At 35.8% G+C, this 21,633-nt stretch overlaps 1 protein-coding gene across 6 annotated transcripts in view; it reads left to right on the top strand.

The window, feature by feature from the left end:
• LOC128165639 (synaptotagmin-15-like) overlaps positions 1-21,633 on the top strand; it is a 65,322-nt gene that overhangs the window by 23,466 nt on the left and 20,223 nt on the right. For 2 of the 6 annotated variants that reach the window (XM_052830362.1, XM_052830363.1), the window contains exon 2: positions 5,019-5,193. In XM_052830362.1, the coding sequence (XP_052686322.1) occupies positions 5,019-5,193 (175 nt within the window). Of the gene's footprint in view, positions 1-4,116; positions 4,140-4,318; positions 4,325-5,018; positions 5,194-13,013; positions 13,419-19,982; positions 20,259-21,633 lie in introns of those variants that run through there. The other 4 variants (XM_052830365.1, XM_052830364.1, XM_052830367.1 and 1 more) reach the window with 4 other exon arrangements.

Raw genomic sequence — 21,633 nt, 5'->3', positions numbered from 1 at the left:
ACTCCTAAATACTATAAAAACCAACTTTTATTCGCGTGCTTGAAATTTTCGCGAGGTTTGCGAAAGCCTCTTTGTCGCGAATTTTTCTCGTTGCGAACTGGTACTTGCCTATGGGTGTAATAAAACATGGTTTCAAAGGCTTGATCGCAACAGTTAGTCGCAGCGACCGAGTTTCTCTCAGGTTGTTCGCGAAATAAAGTCGTCGCGAATTAAATTTGGTCTACAGGACCAGTGCCTCGTCAACTCCTGCAAAAGAACTTCCCTAACGATGAAACGATAATTAAATTGATTGATACGGGTTTTACTGCACTTCATTTTCGTACAAAATATTATCAATAATATATAGTTCTTTGACATGCATGGTTGTATTTGTAGATGATGGATGAATACAAAATACAACAATTGGTTGTCTTTTCTTTGTTAAAAGTGGTCTTTTCCATTTGTCTAAATACCTGTATGATTAATTTTTAACTGGTTTTTTTTTTCAAGTTCGCCAAATTAGAAAATTTTGACATTTGAATATCACTTTTGCTTAATTTGAATAGTAGAAAACATTACTGTAGGCTTCTAAGTGAATATTTTATTGGTTTGGTGTGAACAAGATGTTTTTAATGTAATAGGGAATTTTCTCTTTATTTATTATGTATGGTCGGGAGAGCACCATGAATCTTATTTTTTTTGCATACTTTTGAAGCTCAAGCTCTCTCTCTCTCTCTCTCTCTCTCTCTCTCTCTCTCTCTCTCTCTCTCTCTCTCTCTCTCTCTCTCTCTCTCTCTCTCTCTCTCTGTATGAGATCAAAGTCCGCTCCAGGGTCACAGAATGCCTTTAGTTGGTATTATAGAATAATTCCTTGATTTATTGTTTACAGGTGACACGGCAGCATGCTCGCATCTCGTGCAGGAATACCGTGCACCCGTGATTTATTTCACTACTTTCTTAGTTAATTAAGGGATATGCCGTTTCACACCTGTAACCGATTTAAGGTGATTTAGCATTTCTCCGTGGCTGCTGAGTTTATCCGCGCAGACACCGTGATGGTTGTTAGTATATATTATTGATATTGACGATGCGTTCCCATGGACCCGAGTAGGAGGGACACACCGTAACCCTCAGCTCAATCGCAGGAAACCATCGTTGTGATCAAATTATTATCTGACACAATTATTTATTATGAATGACGATGATAGGGCCTCGGTCCTCTTGTGTATGTAAAATTCGAAATACAGGGAAAACTCTAATAATTTAGTAGCAAATCAAAGCAATAAAACCATATATAAGGGGAATGGGTTTTTTCAGTAAGATCATCAAGATGTTAAGGCATGGTACATGTAGGAGTCAACCGTATGATCTATAAAAAATTGTCAGTACAAAATATGAATAGCATGTCAGTTGTTATAAAAACTTATTCACCCCAGAGACAGGGGTATTGCATACACACGTTTAGTTTCATCAAAGATAAACATACAGATATATGGACAGACAGACAAACAGACGGACGAACAGACGGACGGACGGATAGACGGACGGACAGATAGACGGACGAACAGACGGACGGACGAACAGACAGACAGACGGACGGACGAACTGACGGACGAACAGACGGACGGACAAACTGACAGACGAACAGACGGACGGACGAACTGACGGACGAAAAGACAGACGGACAAACTGACTGACAAACGTCTGAGGGGTGTAGAAGTCAGTGCGTCTCTGTCTACATCCGCACCTTAGAATGCATAAACGTGGTAGCGATTGACCCCTAGCACTTGACCCTGGGAATTTTAGCCCCTACGGTTAGGGAATTCGATAACTCCAAGTCAAGTGTTAAAATTTCCCGTTTATTATGTGTATAGAAAGGTCCTGGTTTCTTAAAAAAGAGATGATATCAGTAAAATATTTTTACAAATTCTGGTAGAAGTTGAACAAGAGTGGCAGGCTATAGGAATTTCAGGCCATGAGTAATAGACTTTGAATTAACGGAACTCTAGGTTTTAATTAATTTTACGAAATTCAAACTAACTTATGGAAGGACCAAAATCGTTTACCACAAGTAGCTAACCCTGAAAATTTCATTCCCTGGGGTAATGGACTTCGATATTTCTCAGCCTTTGGCCTCAATTCAGATATACATGTAGTAAAGTGTATTCACAGAATGACCCAGGTCGCGCAAATAGTCGTCAAATTTTCACAGTATATTGTAGCAGACCAATAGTAGCTGACCCGGATAATTGATGCTCCCGGGGTGACGGACTTTACTGTGTTTTAGCTTTATGTATTACCCTTTTAATTTTTTAATTGGTTTTCCGTAGAAAAAAATCCGAATATTGGAATTGTGATAGAAAGTTGTTCTTTTGCAGATCAGTTGTACATATATCAGAGGTGTGCATATTATATGGATTTTGATTTTTGGTAATTTTTGAAAAAAAACAGCTGTTGAATTTAGTCATTTTCACGCAGATTATTGCCTATAGGGTACCCCTTATCTCTAGATGGGTTGTGTTTATCGATTCAGGGTTGACAAATTGATTGTGAATACTGTTCACACACAAAAAACCCTGTTTACCGCCACATTGACAGCTTTTCTCTTGTTCATCATTACAATTATAAAATCGTTATCACAATGATAGATAGATTTGGCATTGTCTAGTATGAACTATTGGTGGCATCATTGCCATTATTAGTATGAACTATTGGTGGCATCATTGCCATTATTAGTATGAACTATTGGTGGCATCATTGCCATTATCGAAATGGCTGATTGGGGCTCAGTTTACCCCACCCTGAAAATTTAGCCATAAAAGCAGGAGACCCTGGCGGTTTGAAGCTTTATCTTTTAATTTCCTTCGGATGGTTTTTGTTATATAAATTGAGGCAAATTTGAGAGGACAGAATACTATTAATAATGTGCACTGGCGTCGGAAGCAATTTGAAAGTGGGGGGGGGGGGGGCTAGAATAATCCTCAGAAATATTGAGAAAAAAGTAATTCCCAAAATCATGGAAATCCTAATCCGTGGGGGGGGGGGGGGGGGTATACCTATACTTCCAAAATATAAAAAACTTACTTTTTACCCTAATTTTTATTTCAAAATCATGAAATTCCTAATCCGGGGGGGGGGGGGGGGGGGGGGGGGGGGGCTAGTATGCTTCTGAATCCAACTTCTCAATCTTTCAAGGTAAATTTAGGAACAATAATCTTTCCTGCTAGAAAAAGTGGGGGCTGAACCCTCTATAATGCTATGTTTATCATGGTTAGGTATAACTTTGCAAAAAAAGTGGGGGGGCTAAGCCCCCACTAGCCCCCCCCCCCCCCCCGGTTCCGACGCCTATGATGTGTACTTATTGTTGGTGAATAGGGAAGTTTATTCTACATGATATGTCTTTGAGATCGATTCTCTGATCTCTTGGAGTTACCATTCTTTGTCAACTACCACCACTGCACATGTATACAGATATGTACAGTATTATACTCAATGGACCCTTAAACTGCAATAAAACTTGTCTGTTTTTTGTCTAAAAAGAATAAATAAGACATGAAACTACGCAGTATCCCTCATCAAATAAAGAATAGCCAGTTCCTAATTTATTGGACATGCATTTTTATCATCGATTTGCGCAACAAAACCACCACATCAGAAGATATAATATATCCCACTATTTGTTTAACTGTTCTGATTTTTGTATAACTGATGCTAGAAACATGTATTATATCATACCTAAATGTTTTAAAACTTGAAGCATTTTTTAATGTATCAAACAAAAAACAACTTATCAAGATTTGTAAATTTATCAATACAATTATTGAGAGAGTTAGCTCTCTTGGTTAATGTACTAATCCTTGTTCACACTACAGTAATTGTATGTATTTTCTCTACACTGTAAACACAGTTTATTGAGAATAATGTTCATTGCCTTTGTCATTGGCCGGAGCGGCGTCACTAGGGCGTGCTCTGTTTGTAGTCCAGATCACCTCATTCTACGATTATTAGAACCGATAACAAATAAAATCAAAAGCCAAAGTAAATAACGGACGTAATTTAGACACTAAATCTTAATTATCTATAAGTTATTAACTTGCTGGCTTATGAAACTCGTTAACTGAAGGGGGTTAAAGAATTGGATGTACGTGTACAGACACAAGGTAGATTACCCCCCCCCCCTTCTCTCTCTCTCTCTCTCTCTCTCTCTCTCTCTCTCTCTCGATCACCACGCGAGAGTTATCTCTCTTCCACTAACTTCACTGAATTGATCTTTACTCACCCGATTAATATTCACGATCGGACAGCAGAGGTGAGTCCGTGCTCAATTCACACAACTGGTCCACAAGTAGGTATATTTATTAGGCCTTCCATACTGACGTATTTGTTTTGTTTATTGAAGCAGTTTAATGAAGCTGTGATAATTTTTCTCCGACCCCTAATTTTACAAATCACCTCTTATACCAGATAGTCATGTTCTCTTGTTTCGAAAATAATTAAAATCATATAAATCTAGACAGTGTGGGAAGTCTGCTGTTGCATGACAAAAAAGAAAAACTAATATAAGACTGCCTGCTAAATTGTCGGGACACCTTTTATTACCTCGAGTTTTGTGAATATGATCGTATATATTATTACAACAGTAACTTGATCCAATGCCCGGATCATATCGAGTTTCCAGGCGCGAATCATAAGATCAAACGAGACGGGAATCGTCGAGTTTGATCTGATGATCTGCGCCTGGCAACGAGACGTGATCCGGCTCTTTGGACGAAGATACTGTTATAATGATAAATTATTATATACCCTTGTCTATTTCAAAGTTTTATTTACAAAACTTGGTTTTTAAAATCTTCTGTAAGACGTTTACTTTTATTCAATGCGTACATCAGAGAGTGATGGTACAAAATCGGAAAACCAAAGTGTGGTGATCCGGAAAATCCGATCACACTCTGTAAAATTGACAGTACCTAGAAGGGAAAATTGATGGGTATATAATGAATATATTCATCTGTTTTGACCTCCTTTCTTTTATTGGACAGTGTCGTACGATGTGGTCATTGTGGGGGTGGTGTGTGGCGTCGTCACAGCCTCGGTGGTCGTGGTCTTGATATGGATGTACTGTAACCGGAAGCGGAAACGACAGTCAAGCTATGAACAGATACTTCCGGACGGCAAACAGAACATGCACATAGAGAACGGAACTCTAGTGGTCAAGTAGGTAACATCTTAATTTCTGAATCACTGTTACAAGATACTTCATTGCTACAGCTAGTGCGCTGATCTGGTATGGGGGGGGGGGGGGGGGGGGGGCTCCACTCTCCCTCATCCCTTTTCCGGTCAAGAAAATTATCCCTCGGATTTTCCAATTTCTGGATGTATAATGCTAGCTGTTTTCATTTTCCTGCATTTATGGGCCAGTAATATAAAAACAATTAATGCATTCAATAAACTGAAGAGAAATAATTCTTGTTAATCCCACCAGATATGTTCTATTTGACTGTGAACTACTCAGTCAAGAGGGACAACTCTAGCGTAATTATATCGCCTAACTCCTACTGACCGTTTGATACCATAGTACCTAATCGTAACTCGGGGTCTGCTGCTCTGTGTTCTGGAAGCAAGGTGTGTGGTACAAGTTTACAGAAGCTCTACGGGAAAATTCGGGTTCACGGTTTACATAAAGAACCAGGTCTCTTAAACACGATCTATATTGTCATCGATACAGTCTAATGTTTACAAGTCGTGGTAGTATATGACCCGTAGTAACTGCATAGGCGTCGGAACAGGGGAAGGGGGGAGCTGGGGGGGGGGGGGTAGCCCCTTTTTTGCAAAGTTACACATAACCATATTTAAGGCTCTTTTTCTGTTTTGCTTGCCAAGATTTTTTATGAGTCTAGCCCCCCCCCCCCCCCTTCCACTGACAATGTGCTTCCGACGCCACTGAGCTGACTCTGATACCTTCAGTCCCCAGTGACTGAAAGTTGTACAAAAATCTGGCAATCTATTGCACATAAAAATATCTGCCAACTTTGTACCATTTTTTTCATCTTCCCTTACATAATTTGTGGAAGTATTTAATACGAACAACTTCAAGGCGTTTTATTCCTAATCAACCTTTTGTTGAATTCAAGCGCTGATCAACAACAGTGATTTTTAACAATAAAGAAAACCACTCTACGCCATTGTATGACGCTGATGAAAATGTTTAAAGGAATTTCTGAAGACACTTAAGTACATATGTGTGATAACATCAAGAGTAAAACGTCTTAATTTTTTTTTGGTATTGCATATTTGCACTGAATGTGATAGGAAATAAAAGAACATAAACCAGAAACTAGCTACCTTTTGTGCACTTTTAACTCCAGTTGTTTGGTTGTATATTAATAGTTGTACGGTCTGTCAACCCGAATTTTCCCGTAGAGAGACAAACTGTGACACCAATGTCTCAAGTTTTATGATAAACGGGACACCTCTGTTTGGTGACTACTGTCATCTGAAATAAGCAATTAAGATTAACTACAGCTTTATTTTTGTGTCATCCCTCGGTAATGTTGTCCAACAGCGCAATATATATTATAATGCCACCTTCAGTTCTGAAAGTCAATAGATCGAAACAGGCTGGAGGGATTTAAAAATTCTTTTGAAAAAATTTCAATATGCAAATTTTCATAGTTTTTATTGTTTTGTTTTTAAAATTTAAAAAGCGATTATACTATTTTGGGTATGATTCCCTTTGAAACATTTTGAAGTTTTAGGTTTAGAATTTCAATCATTTTTAAGTAGAATGTGGATAATGTGTTACAAACAAGCACACAAAAATGATTTCTTATGGAATATATATTTTTTTTACCATGCCATTGGTATAAACCTTCCATACCTGACACTCTCTGCATATCGCTTTGTTTTTTTTACTTGTCACCTAACATTCAAATTTTAGTTGACCATAAGAATTACCTTATTTAAGCAATCTAAACAATGAATATAAGTTGAAAATCAAATTTTTTGTGGTCTGATATCGTGACCTTGCCCATTTACTTGTACTAAGTCTAAGACTGGTTTAAGACGCCGGCGCCTAGTGTATAGATATAGTGATAACCGTATATGCTTACTTTAAATTGTAGGTGTACATGTATTTTATAAAGCATATAACAATGAAAAAAGTGCCTTTACTGATCTAGGCTTTATCATACAGACAGTTTGATTGATGGTTTATTTTGCAGTTAAATATAGAATTATGAAATATAACTAGATTGAATCGAACACTGAATAAAGTCAAATCACGTGACCGACCCCTCGTGATCTCCAGCATTACGTTCCTTCCTGTTGGACAATGCGGCTTTTGACTTCCGGTAGTCCATCAGCTCTATTATCGTTTGGCACCAGAATCGCTTCATGCATTCAAACTGCTATATCTGTGTCAATCGGCCCAGCTCTGCTTAATGATGGTAAGCCCATCAGTAGACTACATAACCCAATAACCGCCGGCATCAATGCCCCCCTTATGTAATGGACTTTCATATTGTCTCTGGAGTTTTGATAAAGAAAGCGATCTGCATATCATCATTTGAATTCCGTGCTACGATAGATTTATGTAAATGTTGGTGAATGGTAGACTGTGGCCGCACAACATCTCTGTGCGGAGATAAGTTAGGTCTATTTGTTTGGAATACGATCTTATTCCCCCGACCCCCCTTTAAACCTCCCTCCGACACATCAGATGAATCAATCGGTTTTGTTCATTTCTCCTTTTTTGTTGTTAGTATAGAATTCCTGAAAGACAATTCACGATCGGTCTCATTGTTAAACACGAACATTGTAAATGATGATTTCGTTAGATGTTGGATCGCAGTACAATGATAACGGGAGAAACTTTGAGGAGGGCGCCATTGTGCATTGTATCACATGACTTGTCGTTACGGGACGTTAGACAACGTCATTGAATACAGAATACGCTTGTCTTTTTACGGTTCATACATAAGTAATAAAATAAGTCGTGTAGTTCGTAATATAATGAATTTCACCTCAAATATTCAAGAATGATTTCTCTGAATTAGACGCGGTTCTGCGGATTCTATCATTAAAACAACACTAGTACGCCAATGAACTTAATTAACTGCGCGCCGTCTCAACCAAACAAACTTAAGGCAATTTACTATTATACTTGTATATCGAATACTTCCATACTTGTTTGTTTGTTGCTTTATTTGTTTGTGTGTTTGTGTGTGTAATTGTATTAACTGTATATTTTATACCAACGCGCCAGCAATTTTATGAAAACGTTCTATTATTCAATATGATGCAATTTTTTCCCCTTTTATTCTAATGATTTGAACATATTTTATTGTGTAATTACACAAGACGATTGGAAACAAGTTCTTGCAACTTTCATGATTTGTTCTAATACTCAATAAAATTGTGAGAAAATCAAATATCCATTATTAAAATCTGAATCGTTTAAAGCTACGTTTCAAGCAGTTTTAATATAAAGACTTTGCTCAAAACTAAGTAAAATAACTGAATAACTGTAAAACAACTTTTATTACCGTGCAAGAAAAATTTGGCATGGTTGGCCAGAACTTGTATTTTCGAGTAATTATCAGCGCAAACCAGTACGTACGTGTCAAAATTTGTTACGAAATTTGATAAGTCGAGTAATATCCAAAAAAGTTGTCATCGCGAAAATGTAAATTGGTGACATGTCGAAAAAAAGTCACCGCAAACAAAAGTTGCTTTACATTTCATGTACTTATTCAGACATTGCTATCATTAGTAGCTTGGGAAAAGCAAATAGGGTCTAATGCAGATAAAAATCATATATTTTGGAGGCTTAAAGATAAAAAAAAGTAAAATAGACTAAAATATGGTCTCCAAAATGTCAAAGATAATAATCAAATATTTTAGAGGCTTAAAGATAAAAAAAAGTTAAATATTGCAGAATATGGGCTCCAAAATGTCCAATGTAGGTAGATCGGATAAGGCCATTTTAGACGTTAGACAAAAAGTCAGAATTCTGTACTTTCTTGGGAAATGAAAAGAAGAATTGACATTCAAGAGGTTTTTTAAAAATAACGTTTGTCAGTAGATTTGAGAAAATTCTGAAAAATTAGTTGATGTGTGGTATGTACGACTTTTCATTTGGGAGGTTTCACGGTTTTTCATCAGTATGCGCGGTTTTTCTGAAATTTTAATTTAATCACTAAATTCTTGTTTTAATGCTCACATAATCAAATATCCATAAAATTGTATGTGCGACTTTGTTGAAATCATCCAGGGTTTCTCACATTTTAGATTTACCACTCGTTTTCTTAACGGAAAGCACTAAGATTAATGTAAAATAAGGTATATGCGAACGCCGAATGTAAACGTCCTTTACATTAAATACAAAAATTAATTAATAGTCGAGTTACTGCGTGATAAATAAAAAAAAACCCACTATATACCATTAACCAGTGCCATAAGAAATTATAGGAAAACTAGATATCAGACTACCACTCGGTCCGAGTTCAGATCGAGGATAATTAATCAAGGTGCCCTTTGTCAAATGGTGATTAATGACAGTCCTCATTAAATACACTCATAAAATTCAATCATTCCTATTTATTCAGCCTCGATTACAAATAAGACCTGTCTAGAAGAATCGATTTTACTATTGTCATATTGACAAGAAATAAACAGTTAATTATGTTATCATAATTAAACAATTAGGGCTGTCAAATCTCTTACAAAAGACCATCGTTGAATAGCGTCTTTTATTCAGTGAGCCGAGTGTGAGGGGGGGAGTGTAGTAGATTCTTATCATTAAAGGGCAATGGGATTCCTTACCTTATGGCCAGAACCAATGAGCTCAATAGACCAAAACCTTATATTAAAACACTGCTGTGGTGTCATTCCTTTGTTCCAGCAGTATAAAATTTAACCAGTGATAGTCTGAAAAGCTTCTAAATAGCAGACCATCACCAGAGGTTATAGTACTGATATCCATCACAATCGCACTGTCTCAGATAAATCAACAATGAAATTCAATGGCACCGATTTAAGTATCATATATGCCTCAAACACTTCTGTATGAAAAATACGGGCCTAGAAACTCTCTGATATTTATTTTCATACAGAATTTTTTTCGGCATACATCCATTATACATATATCTGCATGATACGTACATGTAATTTGAAAATTTTATTCCAATTATATGATCCTCTATCAAAAGAAAATCCTGATGGCATTTGTTTTTATACTGGCTTTTAGGAGATAAAAAGATGTCTGTTAAATGTTTGATACAGGTTATATAACTTAAAATCGACGGCAAATTGCATGATGAAAGAATATAGTTAAAGCATGACGTCACCGTATTACGGTTGGGTCATTGCGACGTCTACCACTCCAATATTATGCATGGCCCGTATCGAGTTAGGTTTTGCAATGACACACAAACATAGAGCTTTTTTACCAATCCTTTTTTGCAGAGGAACAGAGCCGGCATGTCAATCCGTCCGTAATCATTCGGCTTATTATGGAGGAAATTGCAATTTGCACTGTGCTTTCTCGGGGCCATAGAGACACCGACGGGAAACAAATAGAGAACGGAATAATTTTCTCTTTAATTTTACAGACAGATGGAAGAAAATGAAATAAAACTCCATCTGATGATTTAGAACTGTATTAGGAACAAGTATCGTGTTGGGGGCCATCTAAACAATGAGACCATTTCAGACCGTATAGGTCTAGTTACTGTCTAACGGTAAAAAGTGGTAGGGGGGTCCATATAGGGGGTCCTTATCAGTCCACAATGTAACGGGCAATTTATTATTTTTTTGTGTCAGTAGACTTCACGTTCCTACCTTGTAGTTTCGATGATTCGTCAATAGATTAAAATTTGACCGAAAGGTTTCACACATTAACAGTTGCTCTTTAACAAAGTAGTTCAATTGCTCAAATTCGTAAAGTAAGGAAATGCGCGAACGCGATCAAATATTAATGTTTGAATGTTTTGAGAAGATATTAAATAGACTTGAAAGGTTAAATTAAAATAAAATACTAAAATCACTGAATGAAATAGCGTTTTGGTCACGTTTGAAAGCAAACACCATTAGCAAACACTATCATTTCAAACCATGAGCAATGAATGTTGCTTAATTTCCGCTTTCATTTCGATTTCTATACTAAAAGCTGTTTTTAAAAAGAACACAAACCTCAACAAAATTCGAAATAGAATACATGGCAATTTCACGACGCAAAGCAAAAATTACAATCAATAGAGAGTTCTACTGGCAACTTTTTGGTCAACATTTGTTTTACGAGACACGAGTTTCTGTTTATGGAAATTGTCATTTGCGATAGAAATTATAGCCAACGTTAAGTGAAAAGCACGCTAGCAAGTGCAAGGGTAATGTATTCAAAAATCAGACTCTTTATCTGCTGGAAGCCAGGGGGAATTCTCTTTAATAATTCCAAATGTCTTGTGGAGCGACTATTTACAACTTAATGTCATTTGTTGGCTATGTGAACGACTCGCACAGTCTGTCGTGATTTGCGAAAAACAGGAGAATTATAATTACATAAAACATCATTTTTGTAAGATATATGTCCAATATCTTAATAATTGCCTTTCTAGATCCAATTGAAACTAGAAAAAAAAACCGCGTCTGGCATTGTTTCAAATAGAATTAACTTGTAGGATTTTGTATAAATCGTTGGAAATAAGTTAAAGTGAAGTCATCAATTTCACAATCATAAAGTAAACATATTATTCATATTTTACATACATGTACCACGGAAATAATTTTTATATACTAGAATCAAACTCCTCTGATCTTTTATTTGAGATTTTGATATAACCACTACTTATTACATTCATAACTCCAGAATAAAAGCCCGGGCCATATAGTAAAAATGGTGATTTAAATTCTTCAGTTTCCAATCAATCAGTACTGTTAGTACTCTCGATTCTTTGATTTGGTATTTATGTATAGTTTGGGCGTGGTTTTCAACTAAGATCATTTCGTAGAGTAGTTTGTTGGGAGAAAAATTAATTTACTAGCATACAATAAAATTCTAAATGCGTGTTGGTTCATGCGGATGTGAGGGCTTCGGTCATTACAGATAAAGAAATGCCTGACCCTCGTCAGAGGGTTATGTCATTTGTATCCCGGTAAAGGAACAAAAATGTTTTTGATTATATTTATTTCTCTTTTCTCTCAATCTTTTCTTTCAATCGTATACAGTTAGTAAGATCATTACGTTACATAGAAGGACGAGTCAATTCTGTGCAAATGTGCGCAATTCTGGCGTCAATACGTGATATCTGCGTTTGAATTAATGCTTGCTAAGTGTATCGATTAAGGTTGGTTAATGTTTGACATTGAAGAACAAAGAAGAAAATGTATCCAAAAAATTCTTAGAAAGCCATTTATGGAATGTGTACTTTTAAACAAGGACAACTTGGTTTATAAACCGGATTTTAAAATCCTAACAGTTTATTTTTTGATATATCAATCGGTGTTTTAAAAAATTAAGAAACAAAAAATACCCTGTGTATTTTTAATCTAAGTTATTCTATAGCAATATACAATATACTTGTCTCTCTAGTATGTTTATTTGGGAAATAAAAACACTTTGCAAAGTTAATAAAGAAATTAGGTGTTCTGCTATGGAAAAGTTTAATACTTAATAAGGTCGAGATCCTTTGGATGATACAGGAGTCTTCTGGAAATCATATACAAGTTAGAACCCAATGCAAACCGGGTCTTGAATAATTAATCGGTATAATTTAGACGTATGTCTCCGGAATACGACTGTATATCTCATATTATCCCATTTCCTTCATGTGAGTACTATTAAGAAACTTTATTTCTTTTCTTAAATTGCTGGCAAAACAACAGACCAATCCATTGTTTTTGGGACCACTGTAAGTCAATTTGGGCTTCATTAGCATCCACCCAGAGGATATGACGTCACTTATTGGTCTGTCCCTACACTAAAACATCCGTTCTGGTTTGCACAGAGCCATATCTCCTGTATTGTTGCAACGGGGCCATTACCTGTCTTATTTTGTTTCTTAACCTGGTTATATCCACTTCATGTACAGCGGTTCGTTGCCGGGGCAGAAAAAGTCTGAGGATTGCCGATCGGTTCTGCCCAGTAGAGACCGTAAACGCCATCAAGTTACTCTCGTTTTGTCGCTAATTACTTCTAATGTCATTATTATCTAATCTCGCGAGAACAACTGCCAATATTCGCCCTTTAATGTGTTTAATTCCAGAAGTTCTCAAAGCGTTAAGTTGCAGAGCCGGGTTTTGAGAGAGTTGACTTTGCTTTGTCTGGAAGGTTTTAAAGGGGTTTTTTTTTGTGAGTGAACGCTGTTAAGTGTCACTGACAAGTTTCACCTGTGAGTCTGACGAACATTTCCGCGCTTCAGGGACATAGGGGCTGCTATGAATCGGTAAGTAACCAACCTACCGGAAGTCAGCCTGCCATCTTGTGCTGGTCTTTTGTACCAGAATGCTTTGTCGTGAATGGATTTTCTTGTAATTATGATAGAAAGTTTTAATTTTAAAAAATGACGGATGTTAGGATGATTTTACATGCAACTTATTAATGAAAGTGAAAATTATTAATACGTAATACTTTCGCGCAGCGTTTCATTTGTATTGTGACGTCATCTTTTTGCTTGGTTGACGCCATGGCGTGATAGTTTCAACTGCATACATTCAACAAAATTTGTTGAAAATAGCTCGTTTGATGCGTAAAATTGATATAATATTGTGGAATAAACATAAATGTCTCGAAGTATAAGCTATATTTGGGCTCGGGTCGAAAACGTAAAGAGGGTTCAGCAAGCCTACCCCTCTGTCACGTGTTCTTAATTAACCCGCCTAAATATAGCTTAATTCATATATTTCAAGACAGTAGCCATGTATTTTATACAAATGACCCTTAATAAGTGACGTTATATATTTATTTATTTCTTAAATATGTCTGAATGTTTTAATAATACTATAAAGATCACCATTTCCGGCTTTGTCAAATAAAGAATAGCCATTATCTGAAAATCTGGGAAATCGGGCATACAAAAAACAACTTTAAAAAGATCCCTGGAACAAACCAGGAGGTAAAAGGTTTTTTTTTACCATTTGATGCCTTTTAGCAATAATTTTAATATGTAGAACAGAAAAAAATCCTTAGGGCAGAAGTTTTTAAAAATTTCAAACAAAATCCCATAGGGTCTTATGTTAAAAATTAACAAACTTTGAGATGACCCCTTAAACAAACGGTGTGGTAAATGTCTTATTTTTTTATCTTAAAATAATAATTATATTAGTAGAAATTCATGTAAAAAATTTCATTAAAAAATCTAGGGCAGAACAAATTAGACCCGGCCTCGTTAGATTAAAGAATAGTCTGAACTTTTTACTGAAATCTTTCAAGCAACAAACTGTTACATGAATATGTATAGCGGAGGGGGGGATTCACTTCCGGATAATGTTTTTGGATGGTACAAAAGGAGAGACTTTAGTTAATTTGATACACAAATTATAGTTATAAGATTATGCCAAATAGAAAATCTGATTACACCAACAAATAAGAATTTCAGTAAATAACCGTATCTTAATCACAGACATAAACATGATGAAGTATTTCATTTTGAACAAAACCCGTATGAAATGGAATCAGATATCGGTTTGGAGAAACTGTTTATTCATCGTACTTACCAATTAGTCGTATAATGTCGACGCGGGGTTCTGACGTACCTGGCCCTGAAGTATAGTAGGTGCGCGTTAGTAGGTGCTGTCTCCGTATTAATCTAGTCGCTATTTGATCCTTCCCTTTTTTTTTTTATCAAAAGCCGTTGACATTAAACCTATCAAATTTTGTTTATAGAGAATGGATAAACAGATCTTTATACCAAAAAATAGCTCTATGTGAGGATGTTTCATTCGATTCTCTCTCTCTCTCTCTCTCTCTCTCTCTCTGTGCGTGTATAAGTAGGTATTATTTAGCAGTGTCATTTGTGTCCCAAACAGGCACTATTTATATAATAACATTGGACAAACAGCAATCTAATCGAGCACTTCTTTAGGCAGTTCGATATGTGTGTAGGTAGGGAGCTTGAGTTGTTATAATAAAGTTATACAGCATTACATGTATAATCAACCAGTAAGCACCGCTATAAGTGGTTTGTTGTAGGTATCTCGACGGATCTTGTTATAAAGATGGTTGGTGGCAACGTCCTATCATGGTTTCATAGCAGTATAACGGAACACTGCTTCGGGTGATTTAGAATTGGTATGGGTAAAGAGGTGATTAAAACGAAGTTGAACAAAAGAGCTTTTGTGATTTTTTTAATCGCAATAATACGTCAAACCCAGAGTAATTGCGTGGACCCTGAGGTCCACGCAGAAAATATATAAGCGAGGTTAAACCGGATGCTATGGGGAAAATTCAGCCTGCGCATGAGCTAGCCTGGTTCCTGTGCGTAATGGGTAGCTCAGGGAACCAGGCTAGCACAAGTTTATCTGAATCGGGATCGGGATTCCATGCCATATGCACATAAAAGTTCAAAGGCGCTGTAATTATAATGTTGTCGGTAAACACTACAGAAACAAAGTATTTCTTTTAAAGAAATGATCGGCATGTGATATAAACTCTCAGTATAATTATGAAATAAGGTAAAGTTATGCCGAAACTACAACATGCATCAAATAGCATAATTTGCAATGTTTTGTTGTTTCCGAATACACATGTAGCTTAACTTTACTCTTATAGAAGGCGAGGCTAAAGTACTTCCCGATTAAAGTTATTTTAGCATTTAGGTATGATTAAATGAATATGTGACTGTATATAATAGATGATTGAATAATTACATGTATGTCACTGTATAAAAGTTTAAATCTCAAGACAAATGCATCAAAATATGAAAATGATTAACGCAAAGCTGTCACTGCATAGTTAACAAAGTAGTGCGAAGCGTAATGTGTGCGCAAATAGTAGAATTCGCCGAATGCCTGATACTATACATGCAATCTTCATTAAATTGATCATAATTATTTTAGAAGTATGAACCCTTTGAATTCTGACATTAAAAGTCGAGTATACATTTACATAATACAACGTACAGATTTAGTGGTGAAAAGCAGGGGGCTAGAGTCGGTGGAATCTGCGAAAATTTTAAGGTTTTCATGTTTTCGTTGGAAACACATGCAAATGGTCCACGTATTGCCGTCGTTTTTTTAAAGGACAGCAACTTGTTTATGCTATTTTTGTGGATGGAAAAACGCTTGCCCAGATTCATGGCCGGGAATTCTAGGAAACATGAACTTGTATCCTTAGTAATTCGTACGTTGGTCAAATTGCACTCCATATCACTAAGTGGCCATGTTATTAATTTTTGGAACATTATTTCGAAAAGAACTCTTTTTGTAAGTCATAATACCCAGGATTGTTTTTTTTTAATAGATAAATGTAAAATTAAAAAAAAAAGATTTTTAACACACTTAAAATAAGCAGTAGACTATCCATTTTACGGTTGTTAACTCGTACGACTTAAAAACAAAATAATTTGTATGGAAACTCTATGTAAAATAAAAACTTTGTTAACTAATTTTACTTTTTCTGTTTTTAGCTAACATGAACCGACGGTCTAAGTCAGCCTTTTCTGATCACCTGTTGTCCGTCGTCCATCTGTCTGTCCTCTGTCTCTAAACTTTTCACATTTTTGACTTCTTCTTTTGAACCCCTTAGTCTAATTTAACCAACTTTGATACATAGCATCTTAATGGGAAGGAGATTCTAATTTTTTTAAAATAAAGGGCAAATCCTGTTTTAAAAGACGGATAATTGCAAAACAGTAAAACTAGCTTGGTGTCTTTAAAAATCATTTAGTCAAGAAATACTGCACCAAAAATGCCAATACTTACACACCAAAGCTGGTATATACAGTGAAAATTTTAAATGGTTAAAATTGTGACGCCTGGACTAATAATGGGTCCACCAGAGGAGTTCCAAGTTTGACATAGAAATAAATAGAAATATATAAGGAAAATATTTAAAAATCTTCTTATCAAAAGCTTCAATGCTACAATTTGGCAGATTACTTTGCAAGCATCCTCAAATAATGTAGACTCATAATTGTTGAAATCGTGAGCCATGTACTAATAATGGGGCCTCAAGAGGGGTTTATAGTTTAATCTAGAAATATATATAGGGAAATATTTACAAATTTTCTTAAAGGGACATGGTGACGCACAAACCCATGATTCAGCAAATATCAAATTTTTACACGATTTCCCCAATTTTATCTATCATATGAAAATATGAACTTTTGAAAAATTACGGTGTTCCAAAGTAAATAAATCAAATAAAAAAAAAAAGAAAAATGGAATTAGACGTTGGGCCACCACAAAGTATTGAGCTTTTCTTCCGCTTCATAGACACGCAAGCGCAGGGGGATATACCGGTAAGTACTGCAGCGTGGCATACATCATGAGCAAGGAGCCTTTCATTAAAACATGATGTCTTTAAGTACCTATATATTTATGAAGATGCATTCTCTATTAATGCATATATCTTACCACAGACATCGATTAGCTTCAAATTCAATTTTTTTTTCAGAGTGGCAATCCCATTGTAACTATATTTAGATAGACATTTTAACCACGTGACACTAAACCAATGTCCGAAAGAACTCGTTTACATGTGCTATTTCAGGATGAGTTTTAATGACCTGTAAATTGATAGGTAATATCTTATGATGCGTGAAACCTTCCGTATGAAGACATTTCGAATAGCTCTTTTAGTTTCCGTTGTCATACTGTAAACCAACATTTATTCGCGGCGACTTAATTTCGCTATTTACTTCCAATAATCTGGTTTGCGATGACTAATGTTCGTGACCAAGCCTTATCCAGACCCGTATTTCGTTATAACAACCATACGATAAAGACTTGTTCGTAACGAGAAATATTCGCGACGACGAGGCTCTCGCGATCCTCGCGAAAATTTCTCGCACGCGAATAAAAGTTGGTTTTCAGTATTCAAAAAGTAAAACATCTATTTTGAGTCACCGTGCCACTTTAAAAACTACAAAGCTACAATTTGTAAGATTACTTTGCAGACATCCTCAAATAATTTAGATTTTTATTTGTGACAATCGTGACAGCCAGACTAATACTTAGACCCCAGAAGGGGTTCAAAGTTTAAAGCAATATGAACTGTATTTTTTAGAATTTTATTTTACTGCCAAAAACCTGCTAGTATGATAAGTCTACATGTAACTTAAACTTTTATGATAGACAAGATTTGAAAAAATCATTAAAAGATTAAAGATTAAAGATTTCTCTTCTATGAAATATATAGCAGATCAATTTTTGTACAGCAACACAAAAATTCAATTTTGCTTCTATTAAGGCTTCTTAACGGCCTTTTCCACAACAATATGGCTAAAAGAAATTTAAAAACCATGGTATTTTTGTCATTTGAGTAGAAAATAACATTTTCGTAAAAAAAAATTCAACATGACAATTGCAGCTCATATTGCATTAACTTGGACATATATTGGGGAAAATATTTAAAACCTGCAATAGAATTATACAATAGAACTCTTTTTCAGGTGAACAATGTGGCCCATTGGTCTCTTGTTATTCCTGCGTTGGCTGTTAATTTAGCCTTTGATCAATTACATTAAAGTTTGGGGGGATATCTGACCTTGAACTGGCGGCGCATACGGTCTTATTTTCCTATTATCAATGAACAAAAAGATTGAAAAACAACTGAAGATTTCATTAAGTAGGAATGTAGTAATAAAAAAATACACAAAGGTCAATGCTTTCATCGATAATTTAACAAGAAGCGATTTTTGCTTTAAAAAAAAACAACAACAAAAAAACAACAAAACAAAACATCGAGTTGGAACAGTGACAACACCTTTTGTTCACCGTGTGTCAGACGCAAGAAAAAAGTCCGTATACCTGTGATGGGATCGGCGAGGTGTGCCTTTGATATCTGAGACCGGCGCAGAGATTCGTCAGTCTTCATGTTTCTTTGATATCTTTAGTTCTATGGTGTAATTTCTCCGATTACGAATGGTAACTACAAATGGCCCACGTTTCGACGCCAATACCAGGTGATTAATTATTGCGCCATCATCACGTTGTAACTTTTCTCCGGTATAGCACAAGAGAAAATCACTAGGACTTGCAGGATATAAGTTCTTTTTTTATTAATAAAATTTCAATAAGATTATCGTGCACAAGATAAAAAGTGGGAGTTTGCAACCAAGTCGAAGAGCGGACCTTGGGTGCTTAAAAAGTGGCGACTGTCCTTCAGAGAATTGTTATAACTAAAATTCTGAGAGACTGGCGAAAGATCCCCAAAAATTTATAAATTCACTTAAATAACAATTTTTACATTTTTACATTTGTATAGGACATTTTAAACCATGCCATTCTTGCCAATATCTGTTTCCACAACCTTACACTAAATTTTGTAGTTTGGTTAGGACATGTAGGTTGGCAAATGATTTTTATCAGACTTATGAATAAATCGAACATTCGACTGAAGAAAAGTTTGGTTTTAAAAAAAAGTTTCATAGAAAGTTAAACTAAATATAATTAAATACATAAAAAATGTCTTGAAACGAAATATATATATAGTCTGCGACAATTAATTGGGTCAGCGTCGATGAAGGAATGCATGTTTTCTACATAGGTCTCAGGTGTGACCACTGGTCTCCAATTGCTGAATTGGTGAAATAAGAGGAGTTGTGGTAATCTTACGGAGATGTGACAAAGATGTATACATAACAGGGTGGGCCCGATGTTCATACTAGCGATGTCACATCTCATTTTGTTACAAGGATGACTTTCTTGTTATAAAAAGGGCATTTTATGACAGAGATTAAAATCCTTTTTCTGGGAATTGCATCAGAAAAGAAACACCAGCTTCACTGCACTTTGGATTATTGAATTAATATAAAACACACCAATCATTTTAAATTCGCCACTAGTTACTGGTGTTTACCAAGCAGAGCGTATGTCGGTCCTCCAAGGACGTGGCGTGATCGCTCTTTCAGGTAGAGTCTCCGATTCTTGGAGACCCCGATTCTTGGCCCTGGGATTACCGAAGAGCTCTCCCCCGAGAGAATCTGCTTTGTAGTGAATTGTCAAAGTCTCACTCCGCCACTTGAATAATATTTAATATAGTGATCTACCCGATGGTTAGGTAGATGGTCAATAGCTGTTCAATCTTAGGGGTGCGGATTAACAATGCATCGGGTGGTAGAAAGGTAGGATATCTATAACATACATTATACATTGAATGTTGTTGACTAAGTTTTAGTTGAAAATCTGGATTTAATGGATAAAAGTACATGTTTCTACAAAGAGGACAGTAGCATACTCGGTTAAACGAAATACAAAACATGGCTCTTACAAGTGCAGTGACGGCTCGTGAGAGGGAATCTTCATTAACGTCTAAAGCGTCTAGGAGTCAAGCTTCCTGATTTGGTTTTGTAAACTAGCTATTTAATTAACCTCCGCTTTAATGAATTTCCGATGTTTCTACAAACATCTAGATGCCGGTTATACCCATTTCGTCGCTTGTACTGACCAAACAATGAATATTTTATTGGTTTGGTGTGAACAGGATGTTTTAATGTAATAGGGAATTTTCTCTTTATATATTATGTATAGCCGGAAAAGCACCATGAGTTTTAGATTTTTGCATACTTTTGACTTTCTTCACGGTTGATAGGTAATAGTGTTCTTTACTGATTTCTTAATCCGATAATTGATTTCTTGTTCCGCATTCGATGCACTAAAAAGTGAATAATTTGAAATTTACAAAATCATTATTTTTGTTGTGTTGTTGGTTTTTTTTTTAAATATTAAATCCCTTCAGTTTATTGTGCGTTTGAAGCGAGAAATGTTATAAAAGCACAGGTGATTCAGGTTTATAAAGATCAAGCACTTGTTACAAGGAACCTTTTGTGTGTAGGTTTTTTTCTTTGTAATTTCCCTCTTATTTTACAGATTACCGCGATGCTTTGATGTCAGAGCGATATCCAAGTACATCTCTCTAAAAGCAAATTCTTTTTAGTCAATGCCAGCGAACATTTACCCGACCAAAGGCAGGTAATCAAATAAAGATTTCTGCTGTCGCCCACCGCGATATGACTTAATCGTTTCGGAGCCTTCATTTCTGACCCATGTCTCCAATACTGAAGTCAGTAAGGGGAGATTATTGCGCACCTCCGCCAGTCGGCTCTGTACCGAAAACACAGCTTGTTAATCACATAATGACTCACTATAATGTTGGTTAGACTAATTGTTGGGAGGAAATATTTCACACAATCCTGATTTGATAGGTTTGCATTTGATGACAGGGAAGATTCAGTATTCTCTAATGTCCAAAGGAATTCCTTTGAATGCCTTGTTAATCAACAACTGTTGAAACATTGTTGTAAAACAATTAAAGATGAAAAAATTGAAAATACGAAAAATTATGATTGTAATTAAAATCTTTATTTCCTTGGCGTAACAAATGAGCATAATCGTCCAATAATAGTCGGACGTGTTATCATCATGAGGTTTATCCTGTATACGGGCAGAATCTTTGATATACTTTGGTCCTCTTGTGCAAGAGAGAGAGAGAGAGGAGAG

Source organism: Crassostrea angulata, chromosome 10 (genome assembly GCF_025612915.1).
Source record: "Crassostrea angulata isolate pt1a10 chromosome 10, ASM2561291v2, whole genome shotgun sequence".
Classification (NCBI taxonomy): Eukaryota; Metazoa; Mollusca; class Bivalvia; order Ostreida; family Ostreidae; genus Magallana; species Magallana angulata.
This window is presented reverse-complemented; position numbering and strand designations above follow the sequence as displayed.